General features: G+C 37.9%; 2 protein-coding genes and 1 pseudogene across 2 annotated transcripts; all 3 read right to left on the bottom strand.

Annotated features, from left to right (window-relative positions):
* Nucleotides 1–1,612: 1,612 nt before the first annotated feature.
* LOC115012792 (immunoglobulin lambda-1 light chain-like) lies at nt 1,613–9,938 on the bottom strand. Its single transcript, XM_029438590.1, has 4 exons — nt 9,794–9,938; nt 9,376–9,701; nt 2,967–3,000; nt 1,613–2,149 (listed from the first exon to the last, which is right to left on the bottom strand). Exons 1-4 carry the CDS (start codon nt 9,831–9,833, stop codon nt 1,824–1,826), a joined length of 726 nt encoding a protein of 241 aa, XP_029294450.1. The 5' UTR covers nt 9,834–9,938; the 3' UTR covers nt 1,613–1,823.
* A 776-nt stretch (nt 9,939–10,714) lies between these two features.
* LOC115012606 (immunoglobulin lambda-1 light chain-like) lies at nt 10,715–17,691 on the bottom strand. The gene is given in 5 exon segments (XM_029438304.1): nt 10,715–11,251; nt 12,069–12,105; nt 17,131–17,297; nt 17,300–17,452; nt 17,545–17,691. Coding segments are annotated over 5 exon segments (723 nt in total). The 5' UTR covers nt 17,585–17,691; the 3' UTR covers nt 10,715–10,925.
* A 2,156-nt stretch (nt 17,692–19,847) lies between these two features.
* On the bottom strand, nt 19,848–25,110 carry LOC115012605 (immunoglobulin lambda-1 light chain-like; annotated as a pseudogene).

The following is a 25,110-nucleotide window of genomic DNA, read 5'->3' as shown; positions in this document are numbered from 1 at the left end:
GTAAGAGTACCCTTTGTTTCTAATAGTAATCCAGTGCTGCTCTCTAGTGTGCATTCAACAGAATAACACCTTATACTAAATCATCTTCACATATTAAACCGCACAAAGTCAAACCAATACATGTTTCATCTATTGATAGAAATGTGTGCAAAGAGCGTGGTAAATACTACCTGAGTCATTGTTTGCAATTCATTTTACAATCATTAATTGAAATAAATACATTCCCTAAATGAATGTCTCTAGTATTTGGAAAATGTGAGTTTTTACTGTGATGCTTGAGATAAAATGCTTTACTGCTAACAACCAGCAGAGGACCAATAGGAGTGTGTGGGGGAGGGAACACATTAGCACATGTGAGAAGTTAGTTTTCAGGCTCTATTTGAACACACACCTATGATCTTTTCCTAAACATAACCAGGATATAGGTGAGGGATGGGGAGGATGAATTGAAGGTTTTAATGCAATTTAGCATCAGCAACACTCACTTTGACTGCTTTAGTATACAGATAATTTCTGTCTGAAGAACATAATGCAACCTATCTGGGATCTGTGCATTTGGAGTATATTTGAATGATAAACAAATAGTTTGCACACATTGAAGGAACTATGAATCCAATCAGAATAAATAGTCAAATCCCACAGAACCAACGTGATTCAGAGGAATAGCTAATGTCATTTGGGCCAAAGCATGAGTAACACTTGTTTGCACTCGAACATACACATTCATGAATCCAAGCGTAGATATAATATAAAAAGTAGTAGATACAGTTTGTTGCTGAACAAATCAAAGTGTTGGAGTCAATTGGTTTTTTTTTCTTCACATTCTCAATTTTGCATGTTTAGCAATGATACACAATTTACACTAGTGGACCTACATTTGTCTTGGTGACCCCTTTGCTGCCTGTCTTTCTTCACCTGCCCACTAGTCGCTCTGTTCAATTGGTTAAATGTCCCAGCTTCTGCCAGTCACCTGACCATTATCTACTTTCCTATAATGCTGTCAACCTGCAGGTCTCCTCCAGTAAACTTCCCACTGCGACTCGATAATGAGCTTAGAAATAAAACTTCCCAATTCTGCTTGTGACTCCTGATCCGCAGACTCTTTTACTGGCCCAGTTAAGCTTTGGCTTTGCACACATGTTCATATTGTAATACATACCATAATAAGTAATGTCTGTCATTGACTAAATGTTTAGAATTAAACTATCAGTGTGTTTCCAGTCAGAGACAGTTTCCTTCATTTACATGGAGCTATAAATAAGGAGAGGAGGCCTGCAGGTGCATCCTGGGAAGGAAGAGAGGGAGGAGTAGAGAGGTGACGCTTCACTGACGGACGATGAAATCTCCCTCTCAGTTTCTGATCTTATCAGATTTCTCTAACATCTTAAATATATCAAACAACTAAAACCAGGCAAAGTAATATTAATCTTTCTGTTGTGCTTTCATTGCAAATTAATTTCTACGATCATTGTTAATTTCTGAAGTTAAATATATTCAACTCAGAATTAAAGAAGAACCGGTCTGTTATATAAAATCTAGTGAAGGACACAAGATTTAGTAGAACACGGACATTTTAAATAATGTTTCCATCAGAACAAATAAATACAAACACTTTTCTTGTTCTCACAATTTTTATTATTTTTAATTATTGAATGAATCTTGAAAAATGCAGAAATTGCAAAGCTGATGCAACACCTCCACCTAACGGTCACAACATGTTATACAAGCATGCAGACACATCTGTTCTAACATGTAAAGCTTGTAATGAGCAAACAGCACAAGCAGTAAAGAAGCAGATTGTAAACGCTCACTCTGCTCCTCTACTATTGTTCAGTGGGACAGTCTGACTTGTGGATGTTTTTCTCTGAAGTCTGGGAGCCCAAAGACACTTTACATGTGTAAACCTTATCCATGTTCCAGTCTGACGTCTGGACGGCCAGATAGCTGCTGATTTGGAAAGTGCGGTCTGCTTGCTGAACAGCGGTGCTGGTAGAGATCCCACTGCTCACTGGACTCCCACCACACAACCAGCTCACATCTGCAAAAGGCACAGACTGACTGGACAGACAGACCAGAGAGGCTTTGTTGGACTGGAGCTCAACACTGGACGGAGGGAAGACTGTGAGGACAGGAGGAGGGAGGCTGGAGCCTGAAAATACAAGGAGGACTTTCATCAAATAACTAGGAATCAAACCATTAACACAAAGCACGACAGTTACAGATTCATCTAGTAGTTGTGTGGACCATATTACAAACATTAGAAGTCATCTCCTAAAATATGAGCAGTGTTCCTTTATAACAAAATCTATCAATCACTAACTTAGAAGTGTTTAGATTAGTGCAGAATCATCTTTATGTTGGAAACAAATTCATAAAGTCACCTTCTCTGTCGTACAAAATGGTTTATGAATTCTAAAATCATAATTTCAGTCACTGTGAGAAATTACTGTTCATCAGCTGTCACTTTGATTTGTGGATGTTTATCTAACTTTTAAAGGTAAAAATAATCATTTCAAACAGCCACAATGATATTCAGATATATTCAACAATATTATCACTATATGTTAGAAGTAAATAAACATTAACATCATATTTATCTAGTAATGATTTCACAATGTTAAACAACTATTGACAGATTATTCAGCATAGGGTTTAGCAATGTTTAAACATGTCATGAATTGTGAAAATAAATTAGTACAATCTTGTAAATGTTGCCAAACAGTTGAAAAACCTTGAACCATCAAAAAAACTTGAGAATATTTGTGAACAATATGAAAAATATTGCAAACATTTTCAGATCGTACCATTGCATTCAAACACAAAGCCTGATATAACAGCAGATGTAAAGAAAAGTTATTATTTACAATATTGTAAACAATTAGCAACATTTACATTTATTAACTTCTCTTGATATGTACCAGAAACATAAAATATAACCTGTTTTATGATCAGTTAAAAGTACTTACTCGTCACAATCAGCTTGGTGCCTTGTCCGAATACCACAGTGATTCAGTTTGTATACATGGCTGTACAAAAACCTCCTGACTCTCACTGAAGAGGGAGTGGAACTGAAACATCCTGTTGAGACCAACTTTCACTGTCAACATCTCGTTCACTTCATCAGTGTGATTATATTCCCAAACACTGCTGGACGTGAGGACTGAATCTGAATCTTCTGTTGCATCATATTGTTTTTATGTTGTGTGTGTTTCCTTTAGTTAGACACAAAAAAAGAAAAGAACGTCAACGTTCAGTATATTATTCATTCTAATGATTTGTCTTGGGGTCAATTAAACCCCAGAGAGGTCAAACTCCTCTTATCAACAATCTGTTGTTAACTCATGTAGACTTACTTGGTTTATGGGATGGTAGTGCTACATAGAAAGTGCTGACAACACCACACATATACAGCTGTTTAAAATCCATTGTATTTAATCATGTTTACAGCTGTGCTCTCTGAGACTCCAAACAAGTAAAATATCATTTCCTGCACTGAACTTCTTAAACTTGTCATCAGTTCAAAATAATGTTTGAAGATCAGGAAAATTCAAACTGATAAAATATGTTTTATCTCTAATATTAAGTTTGATTGCAGGCAAAACATAGTTTGTGAAAACACATTTGTATCTCCTGTTGCAATTTATTGCATTTTTTAAAATTCTTTACTCAAGGCCCTGTCACACATATCCGTATGACAGAAACTTATGCCGGCGCATACGAAAATTTATCAGAGTCCAAATACGTCCAACTTCACCTTAACATAGTCAAGTACAACAGAGTTATATTAATATTTCCGAAACATTTAGTTGTAAATAGCAGGCATTCCCAGCAGTACGATGTGCCGTGCCTCTCGGAGGCTGTGAGCCAGGGGTACCGCTCGTAGTTAGTGATTTGAATGTGTCAGACAAACCCTTTTCCCGGCTGTGATAGGCTCTCTAGCGTCGGGGTTGGCCGTTCTCTTCTCACGATGTCTATCTTTTCTTGAAAAATTTGTCTTGAAAATGGCGTTGTAATTATATCTGCGACCAAATCGATCTCTTCTCCTCCTTCCGCCATTGTAGGTTGAAAAAAACAGCTTGTAGAAATCTACACAAATTAGCTCGTTCACTTTTGCTAGCTCTGCATAGCTCTGCCTCTGAATAGTGCGTATCCAATCAAAAGACGTGCACGTGCTGACGTTATCGTACGCCTGCTAGCTGGCCCTGGTGTTGCCAACTCGAAATCTGATCGGTTAACGCCACAGTTTTGTCAGACGTTACGTTAGATATAGGCTACGTCGGCTGTCGGTGAACCCTACAGCCAATATATTGATAACGAGTGGATACCCTATTCCTACCCTATGTTAAGATGATGCCTGACGACGGAGTAACTTATTAAACGTGTTTCTACAGTACAGCTAGCGTTCAGCATGTTAGCCGTTCTCCAGCATCAGCATGACGTGAACCAGATGGCACTTCTCCAGCTCCGTTGGCCAGACGCTCTGATACATTTTAAATAGGTAAGTGATACGCTATCAATGTTTGACATACGTATAATAATTTGTTAAGTATTCGTTATGTACACGTCAGCTACAACACCGCTGTGGAAAAGTTGGACATATTTTGACTCTGACACATTTTGAGCTAATTTTCATATACGCCGGCATGTTTCTGTCATACAGATATGTGTGACAGGGCCTTCACAAAGCGTCACCTTGTTAAACTAATGGCTGAAGTCATATTTTGACGAAAATGTTTTTTTTCCCTGAATCATCTCCTCATGATGCTGGCCACCTCTGGTAAAATGGTCTAGTTCCTTACTGAAAAGATAATGCAGTTCCTACCCTGGTAGTATAATGGCCTATCTCAAGACTGTGACTTAGGCAATAAATGTCCTAAGTCACATTGTCTTGTGATTTAGGACATTTTACAAGCTTTACAAGATGGCAGCTGCTTCAAGAAGAAAGAAAAACTACCAGATAAATGAAGTTATTTCCATGGTTCAGGGCTCGTCCTCTATTGGTAAGTGATAATGTTTACTGTAATATAGGCTCGGCTATAAATGTTGTGTGGTTATTTAGTGTTTTACTTTCACAAGTTATAGTTTAATGATGAAGCCTCCCAGTGGGTTACAGACATGAAATAGCTCCTGTAGCTCCTTGAAGCATGAACACATTTCCCTCCGGGACAATAAAGACTAATCTAATGTTTCAAAAGTAACAGTTACTTTACAATTACTGCATCATTATACAAAGTAATTAGCTACTAGGAAAAGTAACTTTTGCGTTTGTCGGCTTCAACTCTTAATATTTTGTCTCTTCAAACAATATTTCATCGACACTTATTGTCTCCTTTCTTCTGCATTGTGAATATCAACAGGCAGCTGCAGCTGCTGGAGTGAGGGCCGTCGGGAAACAACATTTCACACATGTGTTCCATCAAGATCAGTGTGATGTTTGTGTTTCATTCAAACATTTGAATATCAGTAAGGCCGAATAAGATGCACATGTGATCCAGAAAGATGAAGCGAGGCAAGAGAAATCTCACGACAAGGATTCTGCGAACAATGAGAAGTCCGTTTGGACAATGGACTTGCAAGCCGTGCTGATGTGTCCAAAAACCCAAGCCAGCTGCCTGTATTACAAAACAAAACTGCAGGTCCATAACTTTACCCTCTTCGACTTGAAATCAAAGGAAGGGTACTGCTATATTTGGTCTGAGGGCGACCTCAGTAGAGAGGTATTCGCACAACTTCAATATCGTTGTTTTGAAGGTGTGATCAAAGACCATCCAGAAATCAAGGTGATTGTAGTGTGGAGCGATGGTTGCAGTTATCAGAACCACAATGCAAATGTGGCGAATGCATTTTCCAAGCTTGCCAGGAAATATGAGGTACTAATAACACAGAAGCAGCTTGTTGCAGGTCACACACAAATGGAGTGTGACAGCATGCATAGTACCATTGAACACAACATGATAACGGATATCATCACCCTGAGAGACTACATGATCATACTCCAGACTGCAAGAATCAGACCATCATCCCACCATGTGAAGGTCATTAAGCATGATGAATTCCTGACATTGAATGGCTCTTACTTCTTAAAGAATCAGACCAGGCAAAAAAGCTGGAGATCTGACATGAGTGCAGGAGCTGAAACTTTACTTGAGGGAAAACTAAAATTAAGCACTTTATTTTTAAGATGCAATTTTTCAAAAGCTATTTTATTTATTGTTTCTATTTTATTTGTAAATGCAGCCCGAGAAGGACATTATACATATCTACAGTATTATATATCTCTATAGTTCAATGTTAAGTGACAATAAATATTGTGGAAATGTTTTTGAATTGTACTTTCTTTATTAGATTTGACAGTCAGTTGTTGATGACATGCAGATGTTGATACAGCTACTAGGCTGCTTCAATATATCTCACACTAATTCATAACGCAAGTGAGACATTATGATGTTCTGGACCTTTGTTTGACGACATTTTCTCTAACTGGACCTCTTTGAATTTTAGTTGAATACCCCTGATTTACGTGCTCTTCAGTTTAGCAGTGATGGTAAGGTCCATTACAAGGTATCCTTCTCGGAGAACTCTGCGTGGGATGCACTGCCACAGAGGTTACAGGTGCCAAATAAGCTGCTGGCATGGATCAGAATGTTTCCACACGCTCTGCCAATCAAGGAGAGGAAGTCCCAGGACCTTCAGTCCCTGAAACATGTCATGCCCGTTGAGTGTCATCAGTTCTTCAACAATTTGCCAGATAATTAGGCATCAATCAAGATGACTGAGAATGAAGGGGAGAAATAGTTTTAAATTGAAATAGGTTAGTTACAATTTAAAAACCCAGCAAAGAAGAGCTGGAGGGAGAAGTGGGGAGAGGCACAAACCTCCTCAGTGTTTGATTTAACTAAGAGTGATTTAAGTTGTCACTTTTGAGTTTGCTTTATTGAATTAAAGGACCATCCACGGTCTCTGTGTGCTCCGCTAGCATTTTAAACTGTTGGTGGCGGACCCCTCCACATGGTCTGTCACAGTAGTGGGAATAAAAGAAGTGCACACTTTTGCCTAAGTCACTTTCTCCAGAAGTAATCAGGCCTAAGTCAGGTTTAAAGTTGCCTAAGTCACAATGGCATGTTCTTAAAATGTCCTAAGTGATTTAATCCTCTTATGTTACATCATTGACAGACAGTGTTATTTGTATGTCAGTAGTCATATATTTTCATTACCTTTTTGTGTGAAATAATGAATAAATATCATATATTCTATATTTGGTTCAGTTTTTTATGTTTTCTTAAAAACTTCAAAATGTGACATAGGCCATTAGTTTAAGAAGGTGACGGAAGATAACAGTGAATTTGAATCCAATTTAGATTTTGTTTATTATGTGATGACGCAGAAATTCACGAGACAACGTGTTTTTGTTTATTTCTTTATGTGATTAATATTCTAAACACAAGGTCCACTTACTGAGCTGTTCCCAGAGCGATACACATATTTGTCCCCAAGGTCAAGAATGAATCTCTGCTTTGTTAAACATTCATTGGTGTTTTTTCACTGCTTAATATAATGCTAATAAGAAGAGCAAAATGAAAAGCAGAAAACAACAAATACTGAATTTAATTATTTCTTATGTTCAGTGGTGAGAGATGAGTCATTTTAAAGTATCATGCAGGGTATTTATTAAGAGCATTAGTTGATGTGTGGGACAATGAAAAAGCAGAAGTAGTTAGTGAGGAGGTTTTTGTCATGGTGTGAATCACTGTGATACAGCTGCAGAAGCAGAGCTCATCCCACATCTCACAGAAATACTGAGCAGAGTCTCCGGCCTCTGCCCGCTTAATGATGAACTGGTAATCTATGTTTGATGAGGATTTAGAGTTGAATCTGTCTGAGGAGAATCCTGATCCAAAGTCTGGTGAACTGCTAGAGTGGTGAAATCTCAGAACATACTGAGGAGCTTCACCAGGAACCTGTTTATACCAACTGACATAATTATTAAAATCCCTCTGAACATTGCAGTTGAGAACAACCTGTTGTCCTGTAGAAACTGTGTGGACAGCAGGCGTCTGAGTCAGCACTATCACTGCATCAACATCTGTCAACAAACAGAGAAAAACACATGAGTGAAAGGTTTCTGTGTGAAGATATGGGCTGTAAAAGGAATGATAAGAATATCTCACATGTTAGAGCAGTGATGAGAGTGCAGAGGGTCCCCAGCATGGTGTCAGTGTGTGCTGTAAACCTCCCTTACTGTCCAGCTGAGAGGTGAGCAGGGTTGGAGTGTGAGGAGAAGAGAGATGAAGCTTATAAAGACACAGAGAGAGGAGAGGAGGAGGAGGAGGAGGAGGAGGAGGAGGAGGAGGAGGAGGAGGAGTTTCAACACAACTCTGTTTTCATCCAATAATCAACTCCATGATTCCTGCTTTCTTGCAAGCAGTTCCACATTAAATAATGTATTATTAAACAACATACTGCATATTTGATAACTTTTATTGCTCATAAAAATATATCTGAAAATGTATCTGAAAGCCGTTTAATGATTTGTGCGTGAGTTTAATCTACTTTAATTGTGATATCAGATTAATTTCTGTTTATCTTTTTATAGTAATGTTTAAATAATCTTAGAGACCACAGGATAAATATATAGACATTGTCTTTAAAGTTGTTAGTGTGTTACGAAGTTCTCACTAAGTTGTATATTATGTAGGTTATAAGCATTCCAGGCAGATTGTAAAAGTTTACTTCTCATCTCACTGTTTTTAATCTTCTAAATCTTCTAAAATGTCTGTGTGTTTGTGAGCAGTAGGATGGTTAATGTAGTTTGATTTGCTCATGTTTTAGCTGCACATTAATGAAATACTTTTGAACGACTGTGAAGCGGTTTACTTTGGGGTCTGCTTCATGAAACATGATTAATGTAGTTAGATTACTTTAAGATGTGTTTCATCTAGAAGAGTAACACTCATCACTACCTGTGTATCTCAAAAGTATTTATCACATTGTTGGTGTTCAGAGCAGCTTCTGTAAACTTTGTACAACTAAAACAAGATAAGTGACAAAACAAAGCAGCATTTAAAACTTGTTTAGTGCGACAAACTCAGATATTATGCATGAAGGCGGTGTACATTTACTGGAGCTTTGCTAAGTTTTATTTTCATTAATTGAGCAGGTATGCAAAGTGTAATTAAAGATATGTTTTAAAGATCCATGTAGAAATCCAAAAGAGTATTTTGACTTTGATATTATAAAGTATATTACTTCCTATAGTACATAGTGTGTTATTACACAGAGTGTTGTTTGATGGCTCTGTTATCAGAAGTGTCAGAGACTGAAAAAGCAGAAGTACTTGTGAGGAGGTTTTTGTCACAGTGTAAATCACTGTGATACGTACTCATTAACAGAGCTGTCCCATGTGTTACAGTAATAGACTGCTGAGTCTCCCTCCTCCACATTGTTGATGGTCAAACGATAATCTGATGTTGACTGATGAGTAGCTGTGAACTTTGGAGAGGAGAAACCAGATCCATAGGTTGGAGAGCTATCGCTGTGATGAAAATTTAATACAAACTGAGGAACTCCTCCAGGAATCTGTTTGTACCAGCGTGCAGCACTGTTAGTAACAGTCCCCAGGTTACAGTCCATGGTGGCTGTCTCTCCTCTCCTCACCGTCACAACAGGAGGCTTCTGTGTCACCACCGTCACACCACTCACACCTGGAAACAACAAGATGACACGGAGTCAAGAGAAACACACAGACTGATGAATCCAACATGAGGTGAAAGCTGCAGTAAGTCAGCCTCCTTACATGTTAGAGCAGTGATGAGAGTGCAGAGGGTCCCCAGCATGGTGTCACTGTGTGCTGAGAATGGCCTTGTAACTTGGAAAGTGAGTTTACTGCTGACAGATTAGAGGGTTTGAAGGATGAGGAGAGGAGGAGCTGGAGAAGCACTTAAATACAACTCTGAAACTGAGAGTGAGTGACAGGAGGAGGAGCTTTGCTTCAATCTGCAGAGTTTCTCACATGTGTTCCTCTCATCTTCTGTGGAGGGAAATGTGTTTCATTTATTTATTCAGTCAGTAACTTTAACTTACAAAACACAATAATGTCATAACAATAACAAACATTATTATTATTAGGAAAGTGAATTCATGCATGAAAGTTTTATAATGTTTTGACATATTTTGCTTTCACTTTATTCATAAGTTAACAACAGACTTCCTCTACATGATGTAAGCTTTGGCTTTGCACACATGTTCATATTGTAATACATTCCATAAGAAGTAATGTCTGTCATTGACTAAATGTTTAGAATTAAACTATCAGTGTGTTTCCAGTCAGAGACAGTTTCCTTCATTTACATGGAGCTATAAATAAGGAGAGGAGGCCTGCAGGTGCATCCTGGGAAGGAAGAGAGGGAGGAGTAGAGAGGTGACGCTTCACTGACGGACGATGAAATCTCCCTCTCAGTTTCTGATCTTATCAGATTTCTCTAACATCTTAAATATATTAAACAACTAATACCAGGCAAAGTAATATTAATATTTCTGTTGTGCTTTCATTGCAAATTAATTTCTACGATCATTGTTAATTTCTGAAGTTAAATATATTCAACTGAGAATTAAAGAAGAACCGGTCTGTTATATAAAATCTAGTGAAGGACACAAGATTTAGTAGAACACGGACATTTTAAATGATGTTTCCATCAGTACAAATAAATACAAACACTTTTCTTGTTTTCACAATTTTTATTATTTTTAATTATTGAATGAATCTTGAAAAATGCAGAAATTGCAAAGCTGATGCAACACCTCCACCTACCGGTCACAACATGTATTACAAGCATGCAGACACATCTGTTCTAACATGTAAAGCTTGTAATGAGCAAACAGCACAAGCAGTAAAGAAGCAGATTGTAAACGCTCACTCTGCTCCTCTACTATTGTTCAGTGGGACAGTCTGACTTGTGGATGTTTTTCTCTGAAGTCTGGGAGCCCAAAGACACTTTACATGTGTAAACCTTATCCATGTTCCAGTCTGACGTCTGGACGGCCAGATAGCTGCTGATTTGGAAAGTGCGGTCTGCTTGCTGAACAGCGGTGCTGGTAGAGATCCCACTGCTCACTGGACTCCCACCACACAACCAGCTCACATCTGCAAAAGGCACAGACTGACTGGACAGACAGACCAGAGAGGCTTTGTTGGACTGGAGCTCAACACTGGACGGAGGGAAGACTGTGAGGACAGGAGGAGGGAGGCTGGAGCCTGAAAATACAAGGAGGACTTTCATCAAATAACTAGGAATCAAACCATTAACACAAAGCACGACAGTTACAGATTCATCTAGTAGTTGTGTGGACCATATTACAAACATTAGAAGTCATCTCCTAAAATATGAGCAGTGTTCCTTTATAACAAAATCTATCAATCACTAACTTAGAAGTGTTTAGATTAGTGCAGAATCATCTTTATGTTGGAAACAAATTCATAAAGTCACCTTCTCTGTCGTACAAAATGGTTTATGAATTCTAAAATCATAATTTCAGTCACTGTGAGAAATTACTGTTCATCAGCTGTCACTTTGATTTGTGGATGTTTATCTAACTTTTAAAGGTAAAAATAATCATTTCAAACAGCCACAATGATATTCAGATATATTCAACAATATTATCACTATATGTTAGAAGTAAATAAACATTAACATCATATTTATCTAGTAATGATTTCACAATGTTAAACAACTATTGACAGATTATTCAGCATAGGGTTTAGCAATGTTTAAACATGTCATGAATTGTGAAAATAAATTAGTACAATCTTGTAAATGTTGCCAAACAGTTGAAAAACCTTGAACCATCAAAAAAACTTGAGAATATTTGTGAACAATATGAAAAATATTGCAAACATTTTCAGATCGTACCATTGCATTCAAACACAAAGCCTGATATAACAGCAGATGTAAAGAAAAGTTATTATTTACAATATTGTAAACAATTAGCAACATTTACATTTATTAACTTCTCTTGATATGTACCAGAAACATAAAATATAACCTGTTTTATGATCAGTTAAAAGTACTTACTCGTCACAATCAGCTTGGTGCCTTGTCCGAATACCACAGTGATTCAGTTTGTATACATGGCTGTACAAAAACCTCCTGACTCTCACTGAAGAGGGAGTGGAACTGAAACATCCTGTTGAGACCAACTTTCACTGTCAACATCTCGTTCACTTCATCAGTGTGATTATATTCCCAAACACTGCTGGACGTGAGGACTGAATCTGAATCTTCTGTTGCATCATATTGTTTTTATGTTGTGTGTGTTTCCTTTAGTTAGACACAAAAAAAGAAAAGAACGTCAACGTTCAGTATATTATTCATTCTAATGATTTGTCTTGGGGTCAATTAAACCCCAGAGAGGTCAAACTCCTCTTATCAACAATCTGTTGTTAACTCATGTAGACTTACTTGGTTTATGGGATGGTAGTGCTACATAGAAAGTGCTGACAACACCACACATATACAGCTGTTTAAAATCCATTGTATTTAATCATGTTTACAGCTGTGCTCTCTGAGACTCCAAACAAGTAAAATATCATTTCCTGCACTGAACTTCTTAAACTTGTCATCAGTTCAAAATAATGTTTGAAGATCAGGAAAATTCAAACTGATAAAATATGTTTTATCTCTAATATTAAGTTTGATTGCAGGCAAAACATAGTTTGTGAAAACACATTTGTATCTCCTGTTGCAATTTATTGCATTTTTTAAAATTCTTTACTCAAGGCCCTGTCACACATATCCGTATGACAGAAACTTATGCCGGCGCATACGAAAATTTATCAGAGTCCAAATACGTCCAACTCAGACGTTACGTTAGATATAGGCTACGTCGGCTGTCGGTGAACCCTACAGCCAATATATTGATAACGAGTGGATACCCTATTCCTACCCTATGTTAAGATGATGCCTGACGACTGGAGTAACTTATTAAACGTGTTTCTACAGTACAGCTAGCGTTCAGCATGTTAGCCGTTCTCCAGCATCAGCATGACGTGAACCAGATGGCACTTCTCCAGCTCCGTTGGCCAGACGCTCTGATACATTTTAAATAGGTAAGTGATACGCTATCAATGTTTGACATACGTATAATAATTTGTTAAGTATTCGTTATGTACACGTCAGCTACAACACCGCTGTGGAAAAGTTGGACATATTTTGACTCTGACACATTTTGAGCTAATTTTCATATACGCCGGCATGTTTCTGTCATACAGATATGTGTGACAGGGCCTTCACAAAGCGTCACCTTGTTAAACTAATGGCTGAAGTCATATTTTGACGAAAATGTTTTTTTTCCCTGAATCATCTCCTCATGATGCTGGCCACCTCTGGTAAAATGGTCTAGTTCCTTACTGAAAAGATAATGCAGTTCCTACCCTGGTAGTATAATGGCCTATCTCAAGACTGTGACTTAGGCAATAAATGTCCTAAGTCACATTGTCTTGTGATTTAGGACATTTTACAAGCTTTACAAGATGGCAGCTGCTTCAAGAAGAAAGAAAAACTACCAGATAAATGAAGTTATTTCCATGGTTCAGGGCTCGTCCTCTATTGGTAAGTGATAATGTTTACTGTAATATAGGCTCGGCTATAAATGTTGTGTGGTTATTTAGTGTTTTACTTTCACAAGTTATAGTTTAATGATGAAGCCTCCCAGTGGGTTACAGACATGAAATAGCTCCTGTAGCTCCATGAAGCATGAACACATTTCCCTCCGGGACAATAAAGACTAATCTAATCTTTCAAAAGTAACAGTTACTTTACAATTACTGCATCATTATACAAAGTAATTAGCTACTAGGAAAAGTAACTTTTGCGTTTGTCGGCTTCAACTCTTAATATTTTGTCTCTTCAAACAATATTTCATCGACACTTATTGTCTCCTTTCTTCTGCATTGTGAATATCAACAGGCAGCTGCAGCTGCTGGAGTGAGGGCCGTCGGGAAACAACATTTCACACATGTGTTCCATCAAGATCAGTGTGATGTTTGTGTTTCATTCAAACATTTGAATATCAGTAAGGCCGAATAAGATGCACATGTGATCCAGAAAGATGAAGCGAGGCAAGAGAAATCTCACGACAAGGATTCTGCGAACAATGAGAAGTCCGTTTGGACAATGGACTTGCAAGCCGTGCTGATGTGTCCAAAAACCCAAGCCAGCTGCCTGTATTACAAAACAAAACTGCAGGTCCATAACTTTACCCTCTTCGACTTGAAATCAAAGGAAGGGTACTGCTATATTTGGTCTGAGGGCGACCTCAGTAGCGAGGTATTCGCAAAACTTCAATATCGCCGTTTTGAAGTTGTGATCAAAGACCATCCAGAAATCAAGGAGATGGTAGTGTGGAGCGATGGTTGCAGTTATCAGAACCATAATGCAAATGTGGCGAATGCATTTTCTGAGCTTGCCAGGAAATATGAGGTACTAATAACACAGAAGCAGCTTGTTGCAGGTCACACACAAATGGAGTGTGACAGCATGCATAGTACCATTGAACACAACATGATAATCACCCCGAGAGACTACATGATCATACTCCAGACTGCAAGAATCAGAGCCATCATCCCACCATGTGAAGGTGGTGAAGCATGATGAATTCCTGACATTGAATGGCTCTTACTTCTTAAAGAATCAGACCAGGCAAAAAAGCTGGAGATCTGACTCTACATCATTTGCTTGCTCTTCAGTCTGTTGGTGGCGGACCCCTCCACATGGTCTGTCACAGTAGTGGGAATAAAAGAAGTGCACAGTTTTGCCTAAGTCACTTTCTCCAGAAGTAATCAGGCCTAAGTCAGGTTTAAAGTTGGCACAATGGCATGTTCTTAAAATGTCCTAAGTGATTTAATCCTCTTATGTTACATCATTGACAGACAGTGTTATTTGTATGTCAGTAGTCATATATTTTCAAAACCTTTTTATGTGAAATAATTAATAAATATCATATATTCTATATTTGCTTCAGTTTTTCATGATTTCTTAAAAACTTCAAAATGTGACATAGGCCAGTTAGTTTAAGAAGGTGACGGAAGATAACAGTGAATTTGAATCCAATTTAGATTTTGTTTATTTATGTGATGACGCAGAAATTCACGAGACAACGTGTTTTTGTTTATTTCTTTATGTGATTAATATTCTAAACACAAGGTCCACTTACTGAGCTGTTCCCAGAGCGATACATATATTTGTCCCCAAGGTCAAGAATGAATCTCTGCTTTGTTAAACATTCATTGGTGTTTCTTCACTGCTTAATATAATGCTAATAAGAAGAGCAAAATGAAAAGCAGAAAACAACAAATACTGAATTTAATTATTTCTTATGTTCAGTGGTGAGAGATGAGTCATTTTAAAGTATCATGCAGGGTATTTATTAAGAGCATTAGTTGATGTGTGGGACAATGAAAAAGCAGAAGTAGTTAGTGAGGAGGTTTTTGTCATGGTGTGAATCACTGTGATACAGCTGCAGAAGCAGAGTCATCCCACATCTCACAGAAATACTGAGCAGAGTCTCCGGCCTCTGCCCGCTTAATGATGAACTGGAAATCTATGTTTGATGAGGATTTAGAGTTGAATCTGTCTGAGGAGAATCCTGATCCAAAGTATATTGAACTGCTAGAGTGGTGAAATCTCAGAACATACTGAGGAGCTTCACCAGGAACCTGTTTATACCAACTGACATAATTTCCAAAATCCCTCTGAACATTGCAGTTGAGAACAACCTGTTGTCCTGTAGAAACTGTGTGGACAGCAGGCGTCTGAGTCAGCACTATCACTGCATCAACATCTGTCAACAAACAGAGAAAAACACATGAGTGAAAGGTTTCTGTGTGAAGATATGGGCTGTAAAAGGAATGATAAGAATATCTCACATGTTAGAGCAGTGATGAGAGTGCAGAGGGTCCCCAGCATGGTGTCAGTGTGTGCTGTAAACCTCCCTTACTGTCCAGCTGAGAGGTGAGCAGGGTTGGAGTGTGAGGAGAAGAGAGATGAAGCTTATAAAGACACAGAGAGAGGAAGGAGGAGGAGGAGGAGGAGGAGGAGGAGGAGGAGGAGGAGGAGGAGGAGTTTCAACACAACTCTGTTTTCATCCAATAATCAACTCCATGATTCCTGCTTTCTTGCAAGCAGTTCCACATTAAATAATGTATTATTAAACAACATACTGCATATTTGATAAATTTTATTGCTCATAAAAATATATCTGAAAATGTATCTGAAAGCCGTTTAATGATTTGTGCGTGAGTTTAATCTACTTTAATTGTGATATCAGATAAATTTCTGTTTATCTTTTTATAGTAATGTTTAAATAATCTTAGAGACCACAGGATAAATATATAGACATTGTCTTTAAAGTTGTTAGTGTGTTACGAAGTTCTCACTAAGTTGTATATTATGTAGGTTATAAGCATTCCAGGCAGATTGTAAAAGTTTACTTCTCATCTCACTGTTTTTAATCTTCTAAATCTTCTAAAATGTCTGTGTGTTTGTGAGCAGTAGGATGGTTAATGTAGTTTGATTTGCTCATGTTTTAGCTGCACATTAATGAAATACTTTTGAACGACTGTGAAGCGGTTTACTTTGGGGTCTGCTTCATGAAACATGATTAATGTAGTTAGATTACTTTAAGATGTGTTTCATCTAGAAGAGTAACACTCATCACTACCTGTGTATCTCAAAAGTATTTATCACATTGTTGGTGTTCAGAGCAGCTTCTGTAAACTTTGTACAACTAAAACAAGATAAGTGACAAAACAAAGCAGCATTTAAAACTTGTTTAGTGCGACAAACTCAGATATTATGCATGAAGGCGGTGTACATTTACTGGAGCTTTGCTAAGTTTTATTTTCATTAATTGAGCAGGTATGCAAAGTGTAATTAAAGATATGTTTTAAAGATCCATGTAGAAATCCAAAGAGTATTTTGACTTTGATATTATAAAGTATATTACTTCCTATAGTACATAGTGTGTTATTACACAGAGTGTTGTTTGATGGCTCTGTTATCAGAAGTGTCAGAGACTGAAAAAGCAGAAGTACTTGTGAGGAGGTTTTTGTCACAGTGTAAATCACTGTGATACGTACTCATTAACAGAGCTGTCCCATGTGCTACAGTAATAGACTGCTGAGTCTCCCTCCTCCACATTGTTGATGGTCAAACGATAATCTGATGTTGACTGATGAGTAGCTGTGAACTTTGGAGAGGAGAAACCAGATCCATAGGTTGGAGAGCTATAGCTGTGATAAAATATAAAACAAACTGAGGAACTCCTCCAGGAATCTGTTTGTACCAGCGAGCAGCACTGCTAGTAACAGTCCCCAAGTTACAGTCCATGGTGGCTGTCTCTCCTCTCCTCACCGTCACAACAGGAGGCTTTTGTGTCACCACCGTCACACCACTCACACCTGGAAACAACAAGATGACACGGAGTCAAGAGAAACACACAGACTGATGAATCCAACATGAGGTGAAAGCTGCAGTAAGTCAGCCTCCTTACATGTTAGAGCAGTGATGAGAGTGCAGAGGGTCCCCAGCATGGTGTCACTGTGTGCTGAGAATGGCCTTGTAACTTGGAAAGTGAGTTTACTGCTGACAGATTAGAGGGTTTGGAGGATGAGGAGAGGAGGAGCTGGAGAAGCACTTAAATACAACTCTGAAACTGAGAGTGAGTGACAGGAGGAGGATCTTTGGTTATGATCATTACTATGAGTGTTGGTCATTTCCCAAAACTTAGTCAAGTTCATAATGATTAGGATTCATGACAGGCACCCAAGTGTGTGTATATTTTTAGTTTACAATAATCATCTTCATTTAAATTGATAACAAAAATGGTTTTCTTGTAAAGCTTTCCACAAGGTAAAAAGAGACATCTATTGCAAGATTCAAGCTCTGCCTCTTCAATCATGTACAACAATACACACGTAGAAAAACTTAAACATTATAATAATTTATAACAGTAGTTTGTTTCCAGTCAACGGCGGTTTCACAGAGAACTGACACTTAACCTCTTAATTTACATGAAACTAAATAAAGACAGAAAGCCTGCAGGTGCACCCTTCAGATGAGAGAGAGGAGTTGACAAATGAATGTGTGTGTGTGTGTGTGTGTGTGTGTGTGTGTGTGTGTGTGTGTGTGTGTGTGTGTGTGTGTGTGTGTGCACATGTCTTGTTTTTTAACTATTCAAATCAGTAAGAGCACCCTTTGTGCCTTTCTAATAGTAATCCAGTGCTGCTCTCTAGTGTGCATTCAACAGAATAACACCTTATACTAAATCATCTTCACATATTAAACCGCACAAAGTCAAACCAATACATGTTTCATCTATTGATAGAAATGTGTGCAAAGAGCGTGGTAAATACTACCTGAGTAATTGTTTGCAATTCATTTTACAATCATTAATTGAAATAAATACATTCCCTAAATGAATGTCTCTAGTATTTGGAAAATGTGAGTTTTTACTGTGATGCTTGAGATAAAATGCTTTACTGCTAACAACCAGCAGAGGACCAATAGGAGTGTGTGGGGGAGGGAACACATTAGCACATGTGAGAAGTTAGTTTTCAGGCTCTATTTGAACACACACCATGATCTTTTCCTAAACATAACCAGGATATAGGTGAGGGATGGGGAGGATGAATTGAAGGTTTTAATGCAATTTAGCATCAGCAACACTCACTTTGACTGCTTTAGTATACAGATCATTTCTGTCTGAAGAACATAATGCAACCTATCTGGGATCTGTGCATTTGGAGTATATTTGAATGATGAACAAATAGTTTGCACACATTGAATGAACATGAATCCAATCAGAATAAATAGTCAAATCCCACAGAACCAACGTGATTCAGAGGAATAGCTAATGTCATTTGGGCCAAAGCATGAGTAACACTTGTTTGCACTCGAACATACACATTCATGAATCCAGCGTAGATATAATATAAAAAGTAGTAGATACAGTTTGTTGCTGGACAAATCAAAGTGTTGGAGTCAATTGGTTTTTTTTCTTCACATTCTCAATTTTGCATGTTTAGCAATGATACACAATTTACACTCGTGGACCTACATTTGTCTTGGTGACCCCTTTGCTGCCTGTCTTTCTTCACCTGCCCACTAGTCGCTCTGTTCAATTGGTTAAATGTCCCAGCTTCTGCCAGTCACCTGACCATTATCTACTTTCCTATAATGCTGTCAACCTGCAGGTCTCCTCCAGTAAACTTCCCACTGCGACTCGATAATGAGCTTAGAAATAAAACTTCCCAATTCTGCTTGTGACTCCTGATCCGCAGACTCTTTTACTGGCCCAGTTAAGCTTTGGCTTTGCACACATGTTCATATTGTAATACATACCATAATAAGTAATGTCTGTCATTGACTAAATGTTTAGAATTAAACTATCAGTGTGTTTCCAGTCAGAGACAGTTTCCTTCATTTACATAGAGCTATAAATAAGGAGAGGAGGCCTGCAGGTGCATCCTGGGAAGGAAGAGAGGGAGGAGTAGAGAGGTGACGCTTCACTGACGGACGATGAAATCTCCCTCTCAGTTTCTGATCTTATCAGATTTCTCTAACATCTTAAATATATCAAACAACTAAAACCAGGCAAAGTAATATTAATCTTTCTGTTGTGCTTTCATTGCAAATTAATTTCTACGATCATTGTTAATTTCTGAAGTTAAATATATTCAACTCAGAATTAAAGAAGAACCGGTCTGTTATATAAAATCTAGTGAAGGACACAAGATTTAGTAGAACACGGACATTTTAAATAATGTTTCCATCAGAACAAATAAATACAAACACTTTTCTTGTTCTCACAATTTTTATTATTTTTAATTATTGAATGAATCTTGAAAAATGCAGAAATTGCAAAGCTGATGCAACACCTCCACCTAACGGTCACAACATGTTATACAAGCATGCAGACACATCTGTTCTAACATGTAAAGCTTGTAATGAGCAAACAGCACAAGCAGTAAAGAAGCAGATTGTAAACGCTCACTCTGCTCCTCTACTATTGTTCAGTGGGACAGTCTGACTTGTGGATGTTTTTCTCTGAAGTCTGGGAGCCCAAAGACACTTTACATGTGTAAACCTTATCCATGTTCCAGTCTGACGTCTGGACGGCCAGATAGCTGCTGATTTGGAAAGTGCGGTCTGCTTGCTGAACAGCGGTGCTGGTAGAGATCCCACTGCTCACTGGACTCCCACCACACAACCAGCTCACATCTGCAAAAGGCACAGACTGACTGGACAGACAGACCAGAGAGGCTTTGTTGGACTGGAGCTCAACACTGGACGGAGGGAAGACTGTGAGGACAGGAGGAGGGAGGCTGGAGCCTGAAAATACAAGGAGGACTTTCATCAAATAACTAGGAATCAAACCATTAACACAAAGCACGACAGTTACAGATTCATCTAGTAGTTGTGTGGACCATATTACAAACATTAGAAGTCATCTCCTAAAATATGAGCAGTGTTCCTTTATAACAAAATCTATCAATCACTAACTTAGAAGTGTTTAGATTAGTGCAGAATCATCTTTATGTTGGAAACAAATTCATAAAGTCACCTTCTCTGTCGTACAACATGGTTTATGAATTCTAAAATCATAATTTCAGTCACTGTGAGAAATTACTGTTCATCAGCTGTCACTTTGATTTGTGGATGTTTATCTAACTTTTAAAGGTAAAAATAATCATTTCAAACAGCCACAATGATATTCAGATATATTCAACAATATTATCACTATATGTTAGAAGTAAATAAACATTAACATCATATTTATCTAGTAATGATTTCACAATGTTAAACAACTATTGACAGATTATTCAGCATAGGGTTTAGCAATGTTTAAACATGTCATGAATTGTGAAAATAAATTAGTACAATCTTGTAAATGTTGCCAAACAGTTGAAAAACCTTGAACCATCAAAAAAACTTGAGAATATTTGTGAACAATATGAAAAATATTGCAAACATTTTCAGATCGTACCATTGCATTCAAACACAAAGCCTGATATAACAGCAGATGTAAAGAAAAGTTATTATTTACAATATTGTAAACAATTAGCAACATTTACATTTATTAATTTCTCTTGATATGTACCAGAAACATAAAATATAACCTGTTTTATGATCAGTTAAAAGTACTTACTCGTCACAATCAGCTTGGTGCCTTGTCCGAATACCACAGTGATTCAGTTTGTATACATGGCTGTACAAAAACCTCCTGACTCTCACTGAAGAGGGAGTGGAACTGAAACATCCTGTTGAGACCAACTTTCACTGTCAACATCTCGTTCACTTCATCAGTGTGATTATATTCCCAAACACTGCTGGACGTGAGGACTGAATCTGAATCTTCTGTTGCATCATATTGTTTTTATGTTGTGTGTGTTTCCTTTAGTTAGACACAAAAAAAGAAAAGAACGTCAACGTTCAGTATATTATTCATTCTAATGATTTGTCTTGGGGTCAATTAAACCCCAGAGAGGTCAAACTCCTCTTATCAACAATCTGTTGTTAACTCATGTAGACTTACTTGGTTTATGGGATGGTAGTGCTACATAGAAAGTGCTGACAACACCACACATATACAGCTGTTTAAAATCCATTGTATTTAATGATGTTTACAGCTGTGCTCTCTGAGACTCCAAACAAGTAAAATATAATTTCCTGCACTGAACTTCTTAAACTTGTCATCAGTTCAAAATAATGTTTGAAGATCAGGAAAATTCAAACTGATAAAATATGTTTTATCTCTAATATTAAGTTTGATTGCAGGCAAAACATAGTTTGTGAAAACACATTTGTATCTCCTGTTGCAATTTATTGCATTTTTTAAAATTCTTTACTCAAGGCCCTGTCACACATATCCGTATGACAGAAACTTATGCCGGCGCATACGAAAATTTATCAGAGTCCAAATACGTCCAACTCAGACGTTACGTTAGATATAGGCTACGTCGGCTGACGGTGAACCCTACAGCCAATATATTGATAACGAGTGGATACCCTATTCCTACCCTATGTTAAGATGATGCCTGACGATGGAGTAACTTATTAAACGTGTTTCTACAGTACAGCTAGCGTTCAGCATGTTAGCCGTTCTCCAGCATCAGCATGACGTGAACCAGATGGCACTTCTCCAGCTCCGTTGGCCAGACGCTCTGATACATTTTACATAGGTAAGTGATACGCTATCAATGTTTGACATACGTATAATAATTTGTTAAGTATTCGTTATGTACACGTCAGCTACAACACCGCTGTGGAAAAGTTGGACATATTTTGACTTTGACACATTTTGAGCTAATTTTCATATACGCCGGCATGTTTCTGTCATACAGATATGTGTGACAGGGCCTTCACAAAGCGTCACCTTGTTAAACTAATGGCTGAAGTCATATTTTGACGAAAATGTTTTTTTTCCCTGAATCATCTCCTCATGATGCTGGCCACCTCTGGTAAAATGGTCTAGTTCCTTACTGAAAAGATAATGCAGTTCCTACCCTGGTAGTATAATGGCCTATCTCAAGACTGTGACTTAGGCAATAAACAAAATGTCCTAAGTCACATTGTCTTGTGATTTAGGACATTTTACAAGCTTTACAAGATGGCAGCTGCTTCAAGAAGAAAGAAAAACTACCAGATAAATGAAGTTATTTCCATGGTTCAGGGCTCGTCCTCTATTGGTAAGTGATAATGTTTACTGTAATATAGGCTCGGCTATAAATGTTGTGTGGTTATTTAGTGTTTTACTTTCACAAGTTATAGTTTAATGATGAAGCCTCCCAGTGGGTTACAGACATGAAATAGCTCCTGTAGCTCCATGAAGCATGAACACATTTCCCTCCGGGACAATAAAGACTAATCTAATCTTTCAAAAGTAACAGTTACTTTACAATTACTGCATCATTATACAAAGTAATTAGCTACTAGGAAAAGTAACTGTTGCGTTTGTCGGCTTCAACTCTTAATATTTTGTCTCTTCAAACAATATTTCATCGACACTTATTGTCTCCTTTCTTCTGCATTGTGAATATCAACAGGCAGCTGCAGCTGCTGGAGTGAGGGCCGTCGGGAAACAACATTTCACACGTGTTCCATCAAGATCAGTGTGATGTTTGTGTTTCATTCAAACATTTGAATATCAGTAAGGCCGAATAAGATGCACATGTGATCCAGAAAGATGAAGCGAGGCAAGAGAAATCTCACGACAAGGATTCTGCGAACAATGAGATGTCCGTTTGGACAATGGACTTGCAAGCCGTGCTGATGTGTCCAAAAACCCAAGCCAGCTGCCTGTATTACAAAACAAAACTGCAGGTCCATAACTTTACCCTCTTCGACTTGAAATCAAAGGAAAGGTACTGCTATATTTGGTCTGAGGGCGACCTCAGTAGCGAAGGTATTCGCAAAACTTCAATATCGCCGTTTTGAAGTTGTGATCAAAGACCATCCAGAAATCAAGGAGATGGTAGTGTGGAGCGATGGTTGCAGTTATCAGAACCACAATGCAAATGTGGCGAATGCATTTTCTGAGCTTGCCAGGAAATATGAGGTACTAATAACACAGAAGCAGCTTGTTGCAGGTCACACACAAATGGAGTGTGACAGCATGCATAGTACCATTGAACACAACATGATAATCACCCCGAGAGACTACATGATCATACTCCAGACTGCAAGAATCAGACCATCATCCCACCATGTGAAGGTGGTGAAGCATGATGAATTCCTGACATTGAATGGCTCTTACTTCTTAAAGAATCAGACCAGGCAAAAAAGCTGGAGATCTGACTCTACATCATTTGCTTGCTCTTCAGTCTGTTTGTGGCGGACCCCTCCACATGGTCTGTCACAGTAGTGGGAATAAAAGAAGTGCACAGTTTTGCCTAAGTCACTTTCTCCAGAAGTAATCAGGCCTAAGTCAGGTTTAAAGTTGGCACAATGGCATGTTCTTAAAATGTCCTAAGTGATTTAATCCTCTTATGTTACATCATTGACAGACAGTGTTATTTGTATGTCAGTAGTCATATATTTTCAAAACCTTTTTATGTGAAATAATTAATAAATATCATATATTCTATATTTGCTTCAGTTTTTCATGATTTCTTAAAAACTTCAAAATGTGACATAGGCCGTTAGTTTAAGAAGGTGACGGAAGATAACAGTGAATTTGAATCCAATTTAGATTTTGTTTATTTATGTGATGACGCAGAAATTCACGAGACAACGTGTTTTTGTTTATTTCTTTATGTGATTAATATTCTAAACACAAGGTCCACTTACTGAGCTGTTCCCAGAGCGATACATATATTTGTCCCCAAGGTCAAGAATGAATCTCTGCTTTGTTAAACATTCATTGGTGTTTCTTCACTGCTTAATATAATGCTAATAAGAAGAGCAAAATGAAAAGCAGAAAACAACAAATACTGAATTTAATTATTTCTTATGTTCAGTGGTGAGAGATGAGTCATTTTAAAGTATCATGCAGGGTATTTATTAAGAGCATTAGTTGATGTGTGGGACAATGAAAAAGCAGAAGTAGTTAGTGAGGAGGTTTTTGTCATGGTGTGAATCACTGTGATACAGCTGCAGAAGCAGAGTCATCCCACATCTCACAGAAATACTGAGCAGAGTCTCCGGCCTCTGCCCGCTTAATGATGAACTGGAAATCTATGTTTGATGAGGATTTAGAGTTGAATCTGTCTGAGGAGAATCCTGATCCAAAGTATATTGAACTGCTAGAGTGGTGAAAATCTCAGAACATACTGAGGAGCTTCACCAGGAACCTGTTTATACCAGCTGACATAATTTCCAAAATGTCCTCTGAACATTGCAGTTGAGAACAACCTGTTGTCCTGTAGAAACTGTGTGGACAGCAGGCGTCTGAGTCAGCACTATCACTGCATCAACATCTGTCAACAAACAGAGAAAAACACATGAGTGAAAGGTTTCTGTGTGAAGATATGGGCTGTAAAAGGAATGATAAGAATATCTCACATGTTAGAGCAGTGATGAGAGTGCAGAGGGTCCCCAGCATGGTGTCAGTGTGTGC

This window comes from Cottoperca gobio, chromosome 8, assembly GCF_900634415.1.
Source record: "Cottoperca gobio chromosome 8, fCotGob3.1, whole genome shotgun sequence".
Classification (NCBI taxonomy): Eukaryota; Metazoa; Chordata; class Actinopteri; order Perciformes; family Bovichtidae; genus Cottoperca; species Cottoperca gobio.
Note: the sequence above shows the minus strand (reverse complement) of the source record. Positions and strands in the feature narration are given on the sequence as shown.

Coding starts and splice junctions, on each gene's coding strand:
- LOC115012792 (XM_029438590.1), bottom strand. CDS start 9,833: ATGCTGGGGACCCTCTGCACTCTCATCACTGCTCTAACAT. Junction 9,702..9,793: donor TCTCATCACTGCTCTAACAT/GTAAGGAGGCTG, acceptor TGTTGTTTCCAG/GTGTGAGTGGTGTGACGGTG. Junction 3,001..9,375: donor ACAGCTCTGTTAATGAGTAC/GTATCACAGTGA, acceptor TGAATCACTGTG/GTATTCGGACAAGGCACCAA.